This window comes from Pocillopora verrucosa, chromosome 11, assembly GCF_036669915.1.
Source record: "Pocillopora verrucosa isolate sample1 chromosome 11, ASM3666991v2, whole genome shotgun sequence".
NCBI classification, from domain to species: Eukaryota; Metazoa; Cnidaria; class Anthozoa; order Scleractinia; family Pocilloporidae; genus Pocillopora; species Pocillopora verrucosa.
This window is the reverse complement of record NC_089322.1, coordinates 21,344,080-21,365,104: the sequence shown is the minus strand read 5'-3', so window position 1 is coordinate 21,365,104 and position 21,025 is coordinate 21,344,080. Positions and strand designations below refer to the sequence as shown.

Here is a 21,025-nt window from a genome sequence, read left to right as displayed (position 1 = left end):
GCCGAGAAACAGGCCTTATTTTCACTGCTTCTTAAGTTGTGTTCATTCCTTCGAAGACCGCTTTCATATTCGCTTCTTTATTTGTAGTTCACATATATGATTTTTATATTTATATATGCACAGTCATGACTGAGTTGCTACGTAGCTTTGATGACTGCTGAAAAAATGCATTTGAAAGCTAGTCATCGTAACATCATAAATGGAACAGATGGAATATCTGAACGGCCGAGAAACAACGGATCCTGAATTATATATGGTCGTTTGAGGCCGGTTTGCAAAAGATTGCGTGAAGCGTTAACAATCTGCAGATTTCAAGAGAAATAGACTGCACAAACGTGGAGGTGAGCGGTTTTTTTTCTTTCATTCGTAATGATAAGTTTTGTTGAAAGTTTATGTTCACTATTTAACTCGCCTTTCTAGTGGAGCACTTTTGTGTAATTATATGATGAGATGTCGATACTCTCAGTGAATAGGGTCAAACTGAACTGTTTTGAAAGCAGAAAAACAAAAAACACGATAAAATTCGGGACTTAAACGGCAGGATTTGAACCTGTAAGTAATTTTGGAGCAATTTCACATTTGCTTCATTGACTCCGGAGATAATTTCTCTCCCATAACATAACTGTATTATTTGGCAGATAATGATTTGTCTTTATAGAATCTGTGAATTAGAAATATTCAGCGATCGAATGATTTGAACTTAGTTTATCCTGGAAAATATGCTGAATATCAATAACTTTAGGCTACAGTGTAATGATGTGATTAACATGTAGAGGCAGCAACGGTACTGACCGAACAGTAAGGAACCCAAGATATCCGTAAAAAGAAAGTTAAAGCCGCTGGACAGAAAGATTACCGGGGTAGATCGGTTTTCTGTTTGTTTGTTTATTTGTTTTTGTTTTTGGTTCTTTTTTGTTGACGAACATTTCAGTGAAGGCAAATTTTGTTGAAATTTTAATGTAGTAATTACTTATGAAGCAGATTTATAAGGAGCTTTGATTCATTTTCTCTGCAATATTAGAGATCGCTTGAAAAACATTGTGCTAAATAAGTATTGGTCGCATGCGAACTATTTGAGTGTTTTCGGGTAAATTTTATTTCAATTAACAATTGACTCATAAGCTAGTGCGTTCATCAAGATATGAAGCACGTGGCGGGGAAGTTTGGAGAAAGCAGAAGGTTTTTGAGAGTTTCTCGAGGAGAAGCGAACAACTGGAGCTCCTTGAGTACTCCCCAAACCTCCCAGGTGCTTTGAAGCTTGATGAACGAACAGCTGACACATGAACCAATTTGTTTAATTTATAACATTTTCAACGTGGTAGTTTTAAAGTTTCATGCAGAGAATTTAACCTGGCCCATTCTTCATTGTTTCCCTTCTTTAAAAAAGCCCACGTGTCACTGATACATGCAGCTTCGCAAAACAATGTAGGACAAGACTGACTTCAACAACTGGATCCACGGTGAAAACGCTGCAAACTGTGATTTTAATTGCAATCATTCCCAATATTAAATTTGCAGGATAAGATAACATGGCTTCTAGGGACTTAAAAATTGCTGCAGCAGTGGTGTTTTGTTTTGCAGTGTACACTCTATTTTGGACCAACCTAAAAGATTGCAAGTTCTCTCGAGGTTTGTATCATTAAAATTACGTCAGTTTCAATTCAAATTTCATTTTGCCAATACCAATGTAACTGTTCTCATCTAGGAGAAGTGAAAAACTTTCATTGGCTTAATACTCCATCGATAGAGATACATCCTGTCAGAATGAGCCACTTGGCCAGTTGTATGCCGTCACCACAGATGACAATTTGAAGATGACCGAGCACTGATAATAACCGAAATGAATATGTCACTGATCGTGAGCACGATTAGGTCATAAAAATTTTAATTTCTTGAATTTTCATGATCAGATTTGCGTCTGCATCGGATAAGGTTGAGAACAGTTAACTATTCATCCCTTTTTTACACCATTTGAAATTACTGATGGTCCCTGTAATCTGATTGGCTCTAATTGGTGCTATTTATTCACAATTTTTTTGCTTTAAATCGCATCTTTTCCCAGCAAATGAGCAGGCCACACTAAAAACAAAACAACCAACCAGATTTCAAGGCTTGTTTAAAGTAACCAATCAAATTGCAGGAAAATGAAAGACAAAGAGTATCATGTGTCAAATTTTGCAACTTTTGTTTCCAAAGCTCCTATTTCCCCTCCCCCCCCAAATATGAATGAATTTAATTTCAAAATAGCTCAGTCCTGCATCAATTAAATATTTGAACTGACCAAGTCCTGTATTTGGGCGATTTCAAAATGGATGTAATGAAGTGGTAATTGAATCTCGTGTCGTGCAAATTTGGTCTGAAATCATACTTGTGATTTCAAATCGAACTCGCGCTGCGTGCTCGTTCGATTTTGAAATCACGCGAATCATTTCAGCCCAAATTGCATTCCACTCAGTTCAGTTACTATTATTAATCATGAATTTTTAATCAAGTTTTCAAGGGTCATAAGATGGCAGTTTCTACTCTGTCTACTCTCTCTTCCAGACCTCCATTTTACCTTCCTTCCTCGATCCTCGCTTAACTCACGCTCACTTAACTCCCCTAACTTTTTCTATTTAACACCCCCCGCTGTTGTTCTGTTTGTACTCATCAATTGTTTGATTTTAGTTCCACAGCTGACTAATCTTCTAGATGCAACACAGTACGACAGTGTCAAAATTTTCTTACTTTTTATTGGTTACAACAGAAGTAGACACACTCTGTTAGCTTCTCTGTTAGATGCTCATCCAAACATTATCGTTGCCAACGACTACAACATCTTGGGCGAATGGATAAAAAACCCTCTGTTGTCGCAGAGATCAAAATATTACATGTACGAGCTACTTTATGCAAAATCTCGTTATGACGTCATGTTTGGAGTGCGCTCGCGATTGGTGGGTGACAGACCAAAACAATATCACTATAACATCAAGGACCAATGGCAAGGCAGATACAAACATAGCTTACAGGTGTGTGTTACCGTTACATTTTTTCGGTTCCTGTATTCGCCAGAGCAAAATTCGCTAGATTTCAGATCATGCGCTTCGCTTACCAATTTGTAAATGGGCCTTTTCCCTTTCCAAACGGAATCTACTAATTACTTACTAATTCGATAACGCTTAATACAAATGAGATGTACCTGTAAACATTTTACTGGATAAAATGAGAACGCTGCTTCCCAGTTTTCTATTTGTTCTATGCAGGTTGTTGGTGATAAGAAAGCTGCTCGAGCATCCAAAATTGCGCGAGGACCCGAGGGAATAAAGGCGTTGAGAGACCTCGAGAAAAAACTCGGTGTACAACTAAAGTTCATTCACGTTGTGAGAAATCCATTTGATAACATCGCAACTATGACTCTACGAAGAGCACAAGAGAGAAAAAAGGGACAAGTTAACCTTAAGGTCAGAATACGCAGTATACGCTGGGCCCGCTGTTATTGGCTGCGCTGTTGCAATGCCCCTGCCATTTTTCTGTCGTTTTTTGTCAACTTTTTTTCCATCTATTTATTTGGATTGTTGTCGTGTGGCGAAGTTAACAAATAAATAAATAAAGAATAGTATTAAGATTCATCCCCACGTTTACATTATATCTATTGGTCTGTTAGGTTTCAGACCTATTTGAAACTTTGAAGGAAAAGTTTATCTCACCCAACTACGCAGTCAAGGTTTCATAAAAAATTGGGAATACCTCACCACCAAAAGATTCCTCAACTAACTTTTTCTTAATCCTTCATTTAGGTGAACCTCTCAAATATACTTGATGAAAGTATAAAAAGTTACGGTGAACTCGCTCGAGGAAGTCTTGAAGTCAAGAAAAACTTTCCAGGCCGCGTACTTGACGTAGCAGGCATTGATGTGATGACGTACACTACAGAAAATTTACGGAATATTTGCAACTTCTTAGAAATCACGTGCACAGAGAAGTACCTGCAAGACTGCGCTGCCATTGTCGACCCAGTCCCCTCCACCACGCGAACAAATGTCGAGTGGAACACTGACCAAATAAACCGAGTTCGGAGATTGATTTCACAATATCCATTCCTTAGACGATATTCATTTTACGATTGAATGACACCGAGAACCACTGTACAAATCGGATATGTTTATGGATAGAAATAGAATAATTTAAATGTTAGGTAATAAGCGGGCTATAAAGGGAAGCAACCTGAGTAAAACGTCTCTTATCTTTTGACTTCTGTAGTGTAAAATATACTTAATGTAATTATATGATTAAAATTTTATAACTCCAATGACACTTACATACATATGCACGCAACCGTTTCATATTGTCCTTCAGTTGCATTTTGAAATGATATAATGGTTTCTGGTTCGCCTTAAGCGGCTGCAATATGACTGTTACGCTAGCTCTTGCCCTCACTCGAATCCATTGTATCATATATGCGCACAGACTAAAAAATTAGAACTAAGCGCAAGCAAAATAGTTTTAGTTATTGTAAACCTTAAAAAAACTAGCAATAAAATACTGAAATTTATCTGCATATCGAGCAATGATTCAGAAAAAACTAATTAATCTAGATCAGTGAATGCTACTTGCACAACAGTCGAATTAATATAATATTTGTAATTATTTAAAACGTTAAAAAATTAAAAAACGTGTAAAGTGAAAAGCGTAACTCAGAATCAGACACATTTACCTAACTGCAATAACAACTTGTTGTGTTAAGGAATAACTTCCGTTCAGCTGACTTGATAGTCTCTTGAATGAATAATGAGATCTGAATGTGTAAGGATGCTGGATAAAGGACTTTGAATTATGATAATCGGTTGAGATTATATCTTCTGAAACAGAATAAAGCTTAGAATGGGAAAGTATTTTAAGTAAGTACAGGTATAAGTAAATAGGATCATGATACATATGTCCAGCCAATGAATTCCCGAGTTCAGCTTTTCATGACTTTTTGGCATCATTTGTATCAATAAAACTAATTCAATGGTGTCAATACGGGTGATATGGCCTTTCATTAAGACATCACTCAGTGTTAGCACGGTTCTTTATAGAGGGGGAGGGGATGCTGAGTGACTATGACTGTGTAATATGGAAGGTTTAAATGAGTCAACGGCGGTCGATTAGTTTGATCTTAACCGGCTTATCAGGAACCATAAGAATCTTCTGGTACATTTCCAACGGACCTTGATTGTATTCAATTTGAAACCGCTGCAGTAGCTGCAAGACAAAGAATAAGACAAACGAATCAAAACTTCAAGAAAGATTCCGCAACTACAGTGCGTTTGAAACATGACATTCTCACCTTGCAAACAAACAGGTAAATTTCCAATTCCGCCAAACGACGACCTTAAAAAAAAAAGGAAGATTCAACAGGAAAGTCGAAAGAGATGAAGTTAAAAACAAGGAGAATTTGTTTAACTTTAAAGAGCTACTTTACTTGGTGATCATTTCCTTCAATCTCGTGACCTTAATGTGTGATTCAGGGGCGATATTGTCCGGAGAAATTAGATGCTGGTCAATCTTAGGGTTCAAAGGGTCAGAAGTCATTGCCGTTGGGAACAATGCCAAAAAAAATTGTCTTCAATACTTAGGTTACTTATTTATTTATTTATTTATACGACCGACATTTTAAGTTCTGGATTGACACGCACGTTTTGATATTTCATATTCATATATTCACAGGCAGAGTTGAGTTGCTACGTAGCTTTGGTGACTGCTGAAAAAATGCACTGAAAGCTGCTCATCATAACAACATAAATGGAACAGATGGAATATCTGAACGGCCGAGAAACAGGCCTTATTTTCACTGCTTCTTAAGTTGTGTTCATTCCTTCGAAGACCGCTTTCATATTCGCTTCTTTATTTGTAGTTCACATATATGATTTTTATATTTATATATGCACAGTCATGACTGAGTTGCTACGTAGCTTTGATGACTGCTGAAAAAATGCATTTGAAAGCTAGTCATCGTAACATCATAAATGGAACAGATGGAATATCTGAACGGCCGAGAAACAACGGATCCTGAATTATATATGGTCGTTTGAGGCCGGTTTGCAAAAGATTGCGTGAAGCGTTAACAATCTGCAGATTTCAAGAGAAATAGACTGCACAAACGTGGAGGTGAGCAGTTTTTTTCTTTCATTCGTAATGATAAGTTTTGTTGAAAGTTTATGTTCATTATTTAACTCGCCTTTCTAGAGGAGCACTTTTGTGTAATTATATGATGAGATGTCGATACTCTCAGTGAATAGGGTCAAACTGAACTGTTTTGAAAGCAGAAAAACAAAAAACACGATAAAATTCGGGACTTAAACGGCAGGATTTGAACCTGTAAGTAATTTTGGAGCAATTTCACATTTGCTTCATTGACTCCGGAGATAATTTCTCTCCCATAACATAACTGTATTATTTGGCAGATAATGATTTGTCTTTATAGAATCTGTGAATTAGAAATATTCAGCGATCGAATGATTTGAACTTAGTTTATCCTGGAAAATATGCTGAATATCGATAACTTTAGGCTACAGTGTAATGGTGATTAACATGTAGAGGCAGCAACGGTACTGACCGAACAGTGAGGAACCCAAGATATCCGTAAAAAGAAAGTTAAAGCCGCTGGACAGAAAGATTACCGGGGTAGATCGGTTTTCTGTTTGTTTGTTTATTGTTTTTGTTTTTGGTTTTTTTTTGTTGAGAACATTTCAGTGAAGGCAAATTTTGTTGAAATTTTAATGTAGTAATTACTTATGAAGCAGATTAATAAGGAGCTTTGATTCATTTTCTCTGCAATATTAGAGATCGCTTGAAAAACATTGTGCTAAATAAGTATTGGTCGCATGCGAACTATTTGAGTGTTTTCGGGTAAATTTTATTTCAATTAACAATTGACTCATAAGCTAGTGCGTTCATCAAGATATGAAGCACGTGGCGGGGAAGTTTGGAGAAAGCAGAAGGTTTTTGAGAGTTTCTCGAGGAGAAGCGAACAACTGGAGCTCCTTGAGTACTCCCCAAACCTCCCAGGTGCTTTGAAGCTTGATGAACGAACAGCTGACACATGAACCAATTTGTTTAATTTATAACATTTTCAACGTGGTAGTTTTAAAGTTTCATGCAGAGAATTTAACCTGGCCCATTCTTCATTGTTTCCCTTCTTTAAAAAAGCCCACGTGTCACTGATACATGCAGCTTCGCAAAACAATGTAGGACAAGACTGACTTCAACAACTGGATCCACGGTGAAAACGCTGCAAACTGTGATTTTAATTGCAATCATTCCCAATATTAAATTTGCAGGATAAGATAACATGGCTTCTAGGGACTTAAAAATTGCTGCAGCAGTGGTGTTTTGTTTTGCAGTGTACACTCTATTTTGGACCAACCTAAAAGATTGCAAGTTCTCTCGAGGTTTGTATCATTAAAATTACGTCAGTTTCAATTCAAATTTCATTTTGCCAATACCAATGTAACTGTTCTCATCTAGGAGAAGTGAAAAACTTTCATTGGCTTAATACTCCATCGATAGAGATACATCCTGTCAGAATGAGCCACTTGGCCAGTTGTATGTCGTCACCACAGATGACAATTTGAAGATGACCGAGCACTGATAATAACCGAAATGAATATGTCACTGATCGTGAGCACGATTAGGTCATAAAAATTTTAATTTCTTGAATTTTCATGATCAGATTTGCGTCTGCATCGGATAAGAGGTTGAGAACAGTTAACTATTCATCCTTTTTTACACCATTTGAAATTACTGATGGTCCCTGTAATCTGATTGGCTCTAATTGGTGCGATTTAGTCACGACTTTTTTGCTTTAAATCGCATCTTTTTCCCAGCAAATGAGCAGGCCACACTAAAAACAAAACAACCAACCAGATTTCAAGGCTTGTTTAAAGTAACCAATCAAATTGCAGGAAAATGAAAGACAAAGAGTATCATGTGTCAAATTTTGCAACTTTTCTTTCCAAAGCTCATATTTTCCCTCCCCCCCCAAATATGAATGAATTTAATTTCAAACCAGCTCAGTCCTGCATCAATTAAATATTTGAACTGACCAAGTCCTGTATTTGGGCGATTTCAAAATGGATGTAATGAAGTGGTAATTGAATCTCGTGTCGTGCAAATTTGGTCTGAAATCATACTTGTGATTTCAAATCGAACTCGCGCTGCGTGCTCGTTCGATTTTGAAATCACGCGAATCATTTCAGCCCAAATTGCATTCCACTCAGTTCAGTTACTATTATTAATCATGAATTTTTGAAAGATGGCGGTTTCTACTCTGTCTACTCTCTCTTCCAGACCTCCATTTTACCTTCCTTCCTCGATCCTCGCTTAACTCACGCTCACTTAACTCCCCTAACTTTTTCTATTTAACACCCCCCGCTGTTGTTCTGTTTGTACTCATCAATTGTTTGATTTTAGTTCCACAGCTGACTAATCTTCTAGATGCAACACAGTACGACAGTGTCAAAATTTTCTTACTTTTTATTGGTTACAACAGAAGTAGACACACCCTGTTAGCTTCTCTGTTAGATGCTCATCCAAACATTATCGTTGCCAACGACTACAACATCTTGGGCGAATGGATAAAAAACCCTCTGTTGTCTCAGAGATCAAAATATTACATGTACGAGCTACTTTATGCAAAATCTCGTTATGACGTCATGTTTGGAGTGCGCTCGCGATTGGTGGGTGACAGACCAAAACAATATCACTATAACATCAAGGACCAATGGCAAGGCAGATACAAACATAACTTACAGGTGTGTGTTACCGTTACATTTTTTCGGTTCCTGTATTCGCCAGAGCAAAATTCGCTAGATTTCAGATCATGCGCTTCGCTTACCAATTTGTAAATGGGCCTTTTCCCTTTCCAAACGGAATCTACTAATTACTTACTAATTCGATAACGTTTAATACAAATGAGATGTACCTGTAAACATTTTACTGGATAAAATGAGAACGCTGCTTCCTAGTTTTCTATTTGTTCTATGCAGGTTGTTGGTGATAAGAAAGCTGCTCGAGCATCCAAAATTGCGCGAGGACCCGAGGGAATAAAGGCGTTGAGAGACCTCGAGAAAAAACTCGGTGTACAACTAAAGTTCATTCACGTTGTGAGAAATCCATTTGATAACATCGCAACTATGACTCTACGAAGAGCACAAGAGAGAAAAAAGGGACAAGTTAACCTTAAGGTCAGAATACGCAGTATACGCTGGGCCCGCTGTTATTGGCTGCGCTGTTGCAATGCCCCTGACATTTTTCTGTCGTTTTTTGTCATTTTTTTCCATCTATTTATTTGGATTGTTGTCGTGTGGCGAAGTTAACAAATAAATAAATAAAGAATAGTATTAAGATTCATCCCCACGTTTACATTATATCTATTGGTCTGTTAGGTTTCAGACCTATTTGAAACTTTGAAGGAAAAGTTTATCTCACCCAACTACGCAGTCAAGGCTTCATAAACAATTGGGAATACCTCACCACCAAAAGATTCCTCAACTAACTTTTTCTTAATCCTTCATTTAGGTGAACCTCTCAAATGTACTTGATGGAAGTATAAAAAGTTACGGTGAACTCGCTCGAGGAAGTCTTGAAGTCAAGAAAAACTTTCCAGGCCGCGTACTTGACGTAGCAAGCATTGATGTGATGACGTACACTACAGAAAATTTACGGAATATTTGCAACTTCTTAGAAATCACGTGCACAGAGAAGTACCTGCAAGACTGCGCTGCCATTGTCGACCCAGTCCCCTCCACCACGCGAACAAATGTCGAGTGGAACACTGACCAAATAAACCGAGTTCGGAGATTGATTTCACAATATCCATTCCTTAGACGATATTCATTTTACGATTGAATGACACCGAGAACCACTGTACAAATTGGATATGTTTATGGATAGAAATAGAATAATTAAAAAATGTTAGGTAATAAGCGGGCTATAAAGGGAAGCAACCTGACTAAAACGTCCCTTATCTTTTGACTTCTGTAGTGCAAAATATACTTAATGTATATTAAAGTTCACACGGCAACCAGGTGGACAATCAGACATAGTTTGAAGCTACACTGGTTTGCAGATTTAATGAATGTAACCGAAGAAGTTACAATTCATAGACCCAACGTTTCGACACTCCTGTCTAGTGCCTTCATCAGGGGTGATCTAAACGCTGCAACAAGAGGTCCTTTTATATGATCACTAATTAGCGGCCTTTTTTTCTGACGAGGTGTAAATAGGCGTCAGGAAGCAGACCGCCATCGTCACGATTTAAAGGAGCGTGGGCGGAGTTTATGTGCCAAGCCTCCAAACAAAGGCGCTGGTGGTAACGCCGATTAGTAGTGATAATTTTAGAATTATCCCACCCAATTGTATGGTTGGTTAGGCAAGTATGCTCCGATAAAGCTGAATTTTCCTTTTTGCAAAGAAAAACCGCTTTTTGGTGCTCTTTTAACCGTGTACCAAACTGGCGTTTGGTCTGTCCGATGTATTCGTTATCACAGTCATTGCAAGGAATAGAATACCGACGCCATTTATTCTATTCCTTGCAATGACTGTGATAACGAATACATCGGACAGACCAAACGCCAGTTTGGTACACGGTTAAAAGAGCACCAAAAAGCGGTTTTTCTTTGCAAAAAGGAAAATTCAGCTTTATCGGAGCATACTTGCCTAACCAACCATACAATTGGGTGGGATAATTCTAAAATTATCACTACTAATCGGCGTTACCACCAGCGCCTTTGTTTGGAGGCTTGGCACATAAACTCCGCCCACGCTCCTTTAAATCGTGACGATGGCGGTCTGCTTCCTGACGCCTATTTACACCTCGTCAGAAAAAAAGGCCGCTAATTAGTGATCATATAAAAGGACCTCTTGTTGCAGCGTTTAGATCACCCCTGATGAAGGCACTAGACAGGAGTGTCGAAACGTTGGGTCTATGAATTGTAACTTCTTCGGTTACATACTTAATGTAATTATATGATTAAAATTTTATAACTCCAATGACACTTACATACATATGCACGCAACCGTTTCATATTGTCCTTCAGTTGCATTTTGAAATGATATAATGGTTTCTGGTTCGCCTTAAGCGGCTGCAATATGACTGTTACGCTAGCTCTTGCCCTCACTCGAATCCATTGTATCATATATGCGCACAGACTAAAAAATTAGAACTAAGCGCAAGCAAAATAGTTTTAGTTATTGTAAACCTTAAAAAAACTAGCAATAAAATACTGAAATTTATCTGCATATCGAGCAATGATTCAGAAAAAACTAATTAATCTAGATCAGTGAATGCTACTTGCACAACAGTCGAATTAATATAATATTTGTAATTATTTAAAACGTTAAAAAATTAAAAAACGTGTAAAGTGAAAAGCGTAACTCAGAATCAGACACATTTACCTAACTGCAATAACAACTTGTTGTGTTAAGGAATAACTTCCGTTCAGCTGACTTGATAGTCTCTTGAATGAATAATGAGATCTGAATGTGTAAGGATGCTGGATAAAGGACTTTGAATTATGATAATCGGTTGAGATTATATCTTCTGAAACAGAATAAAGCTTAGAATGGGAAAGTATTTTAAGTAAGTACAGGTATAAGTAAATAGGATCATGATACATATGTCCAGCCAATGAATTCCCGAGTTCAGCTTTTCATGACTTTTTGGCATCATTTGTATCAATAAAACTAATTCAATGGTGTCAATACGGGTGATATGGCCTTTCATTAAGACATCACTCAGTGTTAGCACGGTTCTTTATAGAGGGGGAGGGGATGCTGAGTGACTATGACTGTGTAATATGGAAGGTTTAAATGAGTCAACGGCGGTCGATTAGTTTGATCTTAACCGGCTTATCAGGAACCATAAGAATCTTCTGGTACATTTCCAACGGACCTTGATTGTATTCAATTTGAAACCGCTGCAGTAGCTGCAAGACAAAGAATAAGACAAACGAATCAAAACTTCAAGAAAGATTCCGCAACTACAGTGCGTTTGAAACATGACATTCTCACCTTGCAAACAAACAGGTAAATTTCCAATTCCGCCAAACGACGACCTTACAAAAAAAATGGAAGATTCAACAGGAAAGTCGGAAGAGATGAAGTTAAAAAATTTCTTACAGACAGTAGTAAAGGGTGAAAATGGGGCGGAGAGATCTGAGCCGTGGTGTCAGGGGAGGGGGGTGGATGTCCAGGAATGCCCCTATAATTCAGGAGGTGAAAATGCACAAATCCGATAACAAGACAAAACAATCTTTATTCGACTTACTATTTACAACGTCATGAAGTTAAATCAGGAGCCCTGGTTAAATACAGTTGTAAATAAAATAAGTAAGGGTGCAAGATATCCTAAAAAACCATGTGGGCTTTTCGGAGAAGAATATCTTTGGTGAATGCAAGGCATAAATCGTTTCCAGTGCTATAGGGGCCCGTAGTATAGCAGCGGTATAAGTCTCTTCACGCAAGACGTGCCGCAATTGATAACCTTGACCCAAACCCTCCTTTCCCCCCCCCCCCCCCCACCCTTGAAAATCCTAGTGCCCCCCTGTCTTTTTCAGCTCACCTCAATCAACGGCCTTACTCACCAAGGCACATACGAGGTCCAAATCCAAATGGAATACTTGCAAAAGCGTGAGCCTCTTCCCTCTGTTCTCGCAGCCAGCGCTCTGGTTTGTACTCTAAAGGATCCTCAAAGTACTCTTCTGAGCGAGCAGTACAGTAATTTTCTAAAACTATGAAAGTCTGCAAGAATAATTAGGAATTGCATCAGTCCTGGATCAAATAAAAGGGATAAAACAGTGATATCATTTGAGCTGAGTTTGACAAGACAAGGCTTTAGATTATTACATTTCCTTAATAATAGGGGCTCTACCTGTGTATATTCGCACACCACACATACCGGTTAGAGGCTTTCCTGAAACAGTTTCACAGTAAATAGTCCAAGGAAAGAATTATTTATAATATTCATATTTGAACTGAGGAATAAAGGGAATTGTTAGAGACATTTTATCATGCTGTAAAAGGAAAAATTTCAAGAATTTGAGGGATGTTGCGATTTGTTAATGTAGGGGAACTACGACTAGTAATGAATAGTTTTTGTAGTCCATCAGGAGAACTTTATTTCAGAGTCCTTAGCGGTAATTATTTTTGTCGATCATCATCACCTTCATCATAATCCTTATTGCTATTGTCATTATCACTTTTATCATAAATGATTACAAGAAGGCTATACAACACTTAACAAGATACATGTAGGTAATAAAAAGAAACAGAGACTCACTCCAGCTGGCACATGATAGCCACGTAACTCAATATCCTCATCCAATGTTCGACTGTTGGCAGAAATAACTGGGTGTAATCTTCTCAAGGAAAAGTAAGAGAAAGAACATGACAAAGGAGAAGATTAAAGCTGGTAGCAAACAGCTCAGGTTTTTTACAAATAAATACATCCATCATGGAAATACCACTCCTACAAAACTATCAATTTGTAAAAACTAAGTAGTTTTTTTTTCAGTAAGGCAGAGTAAGTTTACCTCATTGTTTCTTTAAGACAGGCCTTCAAATATGAAAGTTTTGCTAGACTCTGAGAGGTAACATCTGCATCTTTTCCAACAACACTTTCCACTTCCTGATAGAGTTTGTCTTGTACATGTGGATTTCTTCCCAAATTATACAACATCCACAAAGTAGTATTTGCTGTCTGTGTTATCAAGGAGAAAATGATGTGAAAATTAATCCCACTGATATGAATCTAGACATCAATGACAGAAAGGTTCGAATTAGGTGCAGGCAGGTTAATTTTGTTCTGTATGCATGTCATACATGTAAGACCTGGATTGCAATATTTGTGACAGAATACCTAAAGCACTTCTCTTAAGGCTTTCACTAAGTTTTGGCAGCTATTACATTGGAGATATCTCCCATAGCAGCATCATACATGCTCAAGTGTTCCACAACAGTGATCAATATCTTCACCTTCTACAGAATCATTTATGTCATATTTGTTTGATTTGTCACTTAGCAATGATTGGCGCAATAATCCATGTGACTCAAAGTTCAAAATACTCCTTCCCTCAACTGACTGCCACACACTTCTTTGTCAATCAGATTTCAGCAATTTTTCAAGGGAATACCCTCTAGCTAATCTCTAGACAACATAAATAAATTGATGGAAGAGTCATGTTAACAAAATCTGGGTGTTAAAGAGTTAAGTTGCAAACATTTTGCTGTATCCTCTCAATAGATGGGTTAATGTTGCTAATTAGCCACCCTGGAAATATTACTGACTCTATATTTACCTACAGGAAAACTCTGCTCAATTTTCTACTCATGCAGTAATTGACAGAAACATATCATTGATTATATCACTTACTGTATCAACTCCTGCACCAACCACATCAAGAAGAACACCTACAACCTCTTGAGGAGTCAGTTCCTTTTTTGTGAGCAGGTAGGTTAACAGTGGAACAGCTGTTTGAAAAGAACATACATAAGATGGTGATCACTGAAAATAATTGAAGACAAATTGGGAATTAAGCTGTGATTACATTTTTTTACATCATTACTTTCAAAGAGAACTTATGAACAAAATCCATACCATCATTGGTCAATGTACAAAAATTGTTGCAACTGTGGTTAAGACAACATGTTGAGAATTTACAATTTACCTTACAGACTCATAGACTTGTATACAACTATGTAATAATCATATAAGTGCATAAATTTACTAAAAGGACATATTTAACTGAATACTTGCCTTGAGTGTTATCAATTCCTTTATCTGACATTTCTTTCAATTCATTCATCTTCTTATCCACAAAACCTTCCCCAATTTCTATAAGGGTATCAGCAGTCTTGAAGAATTTCTTTAGTAATGGTGTATCAATGCTGAAGTTCTTACCAAGTCGCCTTGATACACTAAAAAACAACTTATGACTGATTGAGAAGAAGTTATGAACCTCTGTGATGAATCGCATCGCTTCTTCTTTAGGAGGATCTTCATAGAGCCCTAGGCGGGAATCAAATGCAAGTGTTCCCACACCTTGAAAAAGTACAAACAGAATGTTTACTTCCTAATTCAATCAAAACATGAAGATAAAATGAATAAATACAATATCAAAAACAACAATTATCAAACAACACTTTGCTTAAAGGAAGTCCATTCTAACAAAAGCCTGTAACATCCACCTCACAGCCTGTTATTCAGTTTCCTAACCTGAGGCCCAATTTTCATCATCATTGTTGTTTCATTCTCTCATTATTGAGAAAAAGGGCCTCATTTCTAATTACCACAAAAAGCTTTTATCACCCTGGTTAAACTGCAAGTCAGCCTACAAGGCAGAATGGAATGGTAGCACAACATAATTTATGCACACTCCCGCCTCCTGATCAGCTTTCCCCAAATTTAAAAGTCCATTAAGTATAGGATGGCTTGAGACAACCCTTCAAAAACCTCTTTAGGCAAAGTTTTTTGGTTTGCTTTGGTGATGAGAGGGGTACATGCCACCTAATTGATAACTTTGACAATCAAATGTGTCAGACATTGATCCACATTTGGGTATATGCATATTTGATAAAAAGCAGGCTCAAAATGGTTTCCTTACTTTCAAATACCAATACCAATTCTCATTTGTCATATCAAAAAAAAAATCCTAACTTTCCACTTTTTTGACATATTAGGTGACTAATTTTGGCAAAAATACAGCCTTTGAGACACAGCTATAACTCTACCTTAATGTGGCTCTCAACTCAACTTCGAAGTCAAATTCAAACTTGGTGACCCACATTTTTTAATACTGAATTATATATAGGATATTAAGTGGATTAGAGATATTACATCTTGTATTGAAAAATATTTCACTTGTTTGTTTCCCTCACTCAAGAAATATTTTTCAACACTCAAAGAGAAATTTCTTATCTCCATGCAGCCACACAACATTCTATCTGTTAAGAAAAACACAGATGAAAACAAAACAATTTCACTTTAACTTTTTTATATATAACCATAGCAACAGTGGTCTTTCTACCTGTGAAGATACACAGTTGACATGCTATCTTCAAGTGTGAAGATATGTTTTCATATGAAAGTTTACTTGGTATTTCATTGATGTTTATATAATAGATTCTCATACTGCCCATGAAACTTCACTTAAACTACATCTATAGGTCACAGATAACTCACATTAATTGAAAGTACAACCAGTTTTGATTGACTTACTCTCTGTAGCCCATTTACTAAGTTCCTCCTCCAAGTCTGGAATGTGTCTGTCAGGTCCACATTCCTCCTTTAGTTTGGCAAGCCTTGCAATTGCATCTTTTGTTACAGCAGTAAAGTTATCAATATTTTCCTCCATAATCTTTGGACGCATTATTTTTGGAGCTACACTGTGTCGTACTCTGTACCACTCTTCTCCTTGTCTGTCAGATTCAAAAAAATATGTTGTTCATTAATTGAGAAAAACAAATTTTTAGAATATGCTTGCTATTACTCTGTCAGTGTTTGTTTGTCCTCTTCAATGAGTGCTTGGGTTAATGAATACAACTATGGCAGAATTTAAGAAAACGTATAACCAATAACTAGTTTGTTTCTCAGATTTTGTTATAGTTTGATCAATTGGTAAAATGCTGTGTCTAGATGTCCAGCAGCCTGGATTGGTTTTTGAAATTACTCCCTGTCTGGCAGTAAAAATTATTTACTAATTCTTTTGTTTTTTAAACAATAATAACATTAGAGAAAAATGTTTTCATCTTGTCATGAGTGTGGGACAAAGAAAAAATTCAGAGTCCCCAGGAGAAATTGAACCTCAGACCTTGAGGGCCCTGAATTTTTTCTTTGTCCCACACCTGTGACAAGATGAAAACATCTTTCTCTATTTCTTTACCAAGTTCGAACCTTACCATCTCATTTATTCTGTTTACAGCAGGCAACCTACTGTTTTGAGTCTATCAACAAGAAAAACATAAAATTTAAAAAACATTTGACTGCCAGACATGGAGTATTTTGACTTCGTGTCCAGAAGCTTGCTGCAAACAATTGTACCTCAATTAACATTTGTGAAGACAACAAGCATAATCATGAAATTATTACCAATGTAAACAAAGATAGCTCTGCCTAGCATATTATAATTCTAATGTAATTTCACAATAAAATTAAAAATTGAGGAAAACTTTCAACTGCTGGACACGGAGTGTTTATGAATTCTGTGTCTGGAAGCTTGCAACAAGCCTTTAAGTCACAGATTTAATTTTAAGTCTGTCTAAGGGCCTGTTTACATGGAGGTAGGGGACCCCAGGTTGGTGAGGTAACCCACCAAGTGTGGTAACCCGCCCATCCATAAAATCTCTTATTTTATCTTGAACACGTTTACATGATAGGTGGGGTGACCTGCCTAGGCAGGTTGCCCAGGCTGCTGGGCAGGGTAACCCTGTCTGCCCGAGTGACAGTTTGCCATGTAAACGTCTCAAGGTGGGGTTACCCGCTAGCCATGTTACAAAAAGATCAAATGAGCCAAAAAAAAAAAACGAAACTCGAGTGTGTTAAAACTTTGTTCATTTCCTAGCAGTCTCATGCAGAGCTTAAACGTTAAAACACCAATTTTTACGTCCTCTTAGCAATGAAACCTCGACAGCGATTTAGTCACGATGTTACTTTGAACTCAGCACCACATTCACATGTTGAGCCGAAGTGAAGACGTTGTACCGTCAGAAACGGTTAATGCATCGAGCTGATGGCGAAAATCTTAGAAGAAAATAAATTACGTTTTTTACGGCGACGTTTACCACATGTCGTCGTAGTGACATCTTAAAATCCTTAACTACAAGTGCGATAAAAACCTCGGGAAACCTCGCCCCTGCATCCCGGGGTTGTAAGACTGCATGTGATAACCTCGGGTTACCTCAACTACCTAGGTTTCCCCACATCCATGTAAACAGGTCCTAAATAAATAAAGAGCGCCGAGCTTATGCAAAACTAGCAGGTCGGTGGAAAACGTAACGTGTCTATCGATCTAAAAACGTTTCTGATTGTGTGAATTAAAATTGGTAAATATTTCGACTGCCAGACGCGGAGTAACTTCATAAACCTGTCCGGCTGCCGTATAGCTAGAAACAGCATTGGTGAAAAGAACTCGCGTGTTCACCTCCTTCTGCTTCGCATAATTAAATGGCGATACTGTCATGTCACGCGAAGTGTATTTGGGCACATGGAGAATCGTGACTTACAAGAGCACAATGCCAGGGAAATAATTCCTGCGTTGTCGATGCTCCAGCCAAAAGTCAATCATTACTCTGGTGGGATATTTTCCTTCGGCACGTAGAGCTTTTTCTTGATCAACAGGATCAATGAGATGCACGGAGTACGTCCCCAAGAAAGCGAACTCCTTAAAAATAGGGCCATATGTCCGAAACAATTCGTCCAGCATTTTGTATCCTTTGGTAAATCGCTCAGATTTCCAGTAAAATTCTACGAAAGATTTGAAGTTTTTGGGGCGACCAGGGATGTCTTGGAAGGGTTTACCTTGAGTTGCGGATTCCTGATCACCGCTGCGATCAGAGACTGCCTCGGTTTTCTGAAATCTCAAAAGTGAATTGAAGGGTTTTAACACTTCAATACATGGGAGAAGATTTCTGCGGAGAGCGAATCTTGACAAAGAATACATAATAAAACCCGGTTTTCACTAATAGTGTCCGACAAGCAGTCTTAGCAGCAGAAAGGAGGATAGATTTGCAACTATGTTTTTGACATGAAAACATTCGAAATGCAGCTATGGAGCCGCTCCATCTATTTAGATGGCGTGGCTACCAAAGAATTTGTTGTTTTTCAAGATGGCGAGCTCTGATGTTCTGTTGTTTCTTTTATATTTCGGTCAAGGATTGCCTTATGGCTTTCAAGTCAAACTTCTTCCATTATTTCTGAGGAAACATAAGTTTTCATTGTCAAAGGTAGGCCTTAGCCGCCTATTAAGTTTACCATGGATTTTCAAATTCACAATAGCACCTTTGATTGATAAGTTATGGTCTTTGAACTCTTGGATTACTTTGGGCTCGTTAATTATGGCCGTAATTTGCTTTGCATCAGCCTGGGTGGGAGAACACAATACTCTTTTGGTTCTGTTCTGGGTGTTGTGGATGAACATAACATCTGCTGTACAGGATGTTGCAGTGGATGCCTATGCAATTTGCCTGCTAGAACCTGAAGATCTTGGTAAGAATACATTTACAACTTCAGCATGAATAGTTTAAATAATGCAAACAATTCAAACAAATTATGAAAAATAATGAAATCCTCACCCATAAGATCAAGGAAAGAGGGTTATTGTTTTCTGCCCAAGACCATAGCTTAAAAATACATCTTTTTTAGCGCTGTCCAAGATAATCTCTCAACATTCATAGTGTCTTGTGTAGGTTTTATTTGTGGAAGGTGGCCTGTACTCTGCATGCATAACAGCCTAGGAAATTCTCTTTCACAAACTAGGGATGTAACATTAGAGGAAAATCCTTTGATTTGGTCAAATTGTTGATTGAGTGATCACAAATGACCTGTGACTTGACAAGACACCTCAATCAATGGAATACTGCTAGTCCAAAGGGTAACATTTTATTCCATTTTCAGGAAAGGCGAGCACACTACAAGTGGTTGGTTACAAACTGGGTGCATTATTTGGAGGAGGTATTCTTTCTTGGCTCAGTGTATACTACAGCTGGAAATGGTTGTTCACCCTCTGGGGCTCTTTTTACATAGTCATGTTAATCATCTCAGTAATAAACATTAACAGTGAAACACGTTCAACATATGAAATAGCAAAGGGAGTATCATTGAAAAATCAGGAAATTAAAGGAAATCAGTTACGTTCATCTATGTCAGTCTCCAATGATAATACAAGTGGCAAGCTTAGTCCTTTAAAGATCATTAGAACTACTATTAGGACTGTTGACTTCTCATGGCTGATGTTCTATGTTGCAACATACAAATTAGGCGAACAAGGTGTTGTTAGCATGCTGCCTTTGTATCTGATTGATCAAAGAATTCCCCAAGAACAAGTGGGGGTAATATTTGGAATATTTGGTCAACTGTTCTCAATCAGTGGTTCAACCATAGGAGGCTGGATTGTTAGTCTGCAGTATGGACACAGGTAATGTGAATGGTCAACATATCACTAACATCTGTAATGTACTTTCTAATTTGAATAAAATTACAGTGACAACAGGAAAAAGGGCATTAAATGTGTAAGATATTGACCACAGAAGGGTGACAAAATAACACAAACATAAATCAAAACATGTGTGGTACCACTGAGTAACAGTAAACAAAGAGTAAATAGCACAACTGTAATATACTTAGAATTATTGATAGGTAAGGGAAGTATACATTTCCCTCCATTGTTCCTCTATGGCATGCTACAAGACTTCAGAAACTTTTTGGGTAAATTTTGCCTGTTTAAAACCTGTGCCCTTTTTTAACAATTGTATTTTTTGAATGTTGTTTGCATGTGGACACTACTTAATAAATAGTTGTTACATGATTTTGTTTTTGACACAGCACTAACTGCACTCAATATTGAAAAAGCTCTGTTTTTAATTTTGAATTTAAGGTCATGGGTGATTAAAGTACTCCTATGGACTTCGTATGCAAGACTAGTACCACTTCTCTCACTTTGGTTGCTGTCCTTAACACAATTCACAAAATCTGCAATTGCAATCATTGAATGTTTCATACAACTAAGTGGGGGAATAATCACAACTGCAACATTCACACTCATGATGTTAAGTTCACAAAATTCTTTACCTGGTGCTAAAGCAACACACTGTGCTGTTCTTGCCACATCAGAAGTGTTGGGTAAATTGCTGATGATTTCCTTATCTGGGATACTAGTAGATATTATTGGTTACCAGTATTTCTTTGGATTGTGCTTTCTACTGGCATTGTCATTTCTTCCTGTTTTAAAACATGGCCTGGTATCTCAGAGGGAGAAATCTTCCTAAAGAAAATCAAAACCTTTCTGGTAAA

The 21,025-nt window shown here is 37.5% G+C and overlaps 4 protein-coding genes and 1 long non-coding RNA gene across 10 annotated transcripts; 3 read left to right on the top strand and 2 right to left on the bottom strand.

Annotated features, from left to right (window-relative positions):
* The first annotated feature begins 193 nt into the window (after positions 1-193).
* On the top strand, positions 194-4,439 carry LOC131787847 (uncharacterized). Its single transcript, XM_059104914.2, has 5 exons — positions 194-341; positions 1,519-1,629; positions 2,668-3,008; positions 3,243-3,440; positions 3,777-4,439. Exons 2-5 carry the CDS (start codon positions 1,530-1,532, stop codon positions 4,104-4,106), a joined length of 969 nt encoding a protein of 322 aa, XP_058960897.2. The 5' UTR covers positions 194-341; positions 1,519-1,529; the 3' UTR covers positions 4,107-4,439.
* LOC136277034 (uncharacterized) lies at positions 2,713-5,357 on the bottom strand. The gene is made up of 2 exons (XR_010715745.1): positions 5,309-5,357; positions 2,713-5,223 (listed from the first exon to the last, which is right to left on the bottom strand). It is a non-coding gene; the product is annotated as an uncharacterized lncRNA (long non-coding RNA).
* Positions 5,358-5,971: 614 nt separating this feature from the next.
* LOC131787841 (uncharacterized) lies at positions 5,972-10,440 on the top strand. Of its 4 annotated transcripts, XM_066174661.1 has the most exons (6): positions 5,972-6,129; positions 6,559-6,645; positions 7,302-7,412; positions 8,434-8,774; positions 9,009-9,206; positions 9,541-10,440. In XM_066174661.1, the coding sequence occupies exons 3-6, from the start codon at positions 7,313-7,315 to the stop codon at positions 9,868-9,870; spliced, it is 969 nt and encodes a 322-aa protein (XP_066030758.1). In that variant the 5' UTR covers positions 5,972-6,129; positions 6,559-6,645; positions 7,302-7,312; the 3' UTR covers positions 9,871-10,440. The 4 variants fall into 4 exon arrangements, with proteins under 4 accessions (XP_066030758.1, XP_058960889.2, XP_066030759.1 ...); XM_059104906.2 differs by lacking the exon at positions 6,559-6,645; XM_066174663.1 differs by lacking the exon at positions 5,972-6,129 and having other exon boundaries at positions 6,590-6,645; positions 7,365-7,412.
* A 193-nt stretch (positions 10,441-10,633) lies between these two features.
* On the bottom strand, positions 10,634-18,799 carry LOC131787837 (cytochrome P450 10-like). 3 transcript variants are annotated; one of them, XM_059104902.2, is made up of 9 exons: positions 18,241-18,799; positions 16,238-16,437; positions 14,777-15,061; positions 14,393-14,490; positions 13,554-13,720; positions 13,301-13,379; positions 12,606-12,762; positions 12,034-12,077; positions 10,634-11,948 (listed from the first exon to the last, which is right to left on the bottom strand). In XM_059104902.2, the coding sequence occupies exons 1-9, from the start codon at positions 18,675-18,677 to the stop codon at positions 11,838-11,840; spliced, it is 1,578 nt and encodes a 525-aa protein (XP_058960885.2). In that variant the 5' UTR covers positions 18,678-18,799; the 3' UTR covers positions 10,634-11,837. The 3 variants fall into 3 exon arrangements, 2 of the variants coding, with proteins under 2 accessions (XP_058960885.2, XP_058960886.2); XM_059104903.2 differs by having other exon boundaries at positions 18,159-18,299; XR_009340498.2 differs by having other exon boundaries at positions 11,855-11,948; positions 12,584-12,762.
* Positions 18,800-18,807: 8 nt separating this feature from the next.
* Positions 18,808-21,016, top strand: LOC131787839 (major facilitator superfamily domain-containing protein 3). The gene is made up of 3 exons (XM_059104904.2): positions 18,808-19,222; positions 19,631-20,150; positions 20,610-21,016. Exons 1-3 carry the CDS (start codon positions 18,808-18,810, stop codon positions 20,998-21,000), a joined length of 1,326 nt encoding a protein of 441 aa, XP_058960887.1. The 3' UTR covers positions 21,001-21,016.
* The last annotated feature ends 9 nt before the right edge of the window (positions 21,017-21,025 follow it).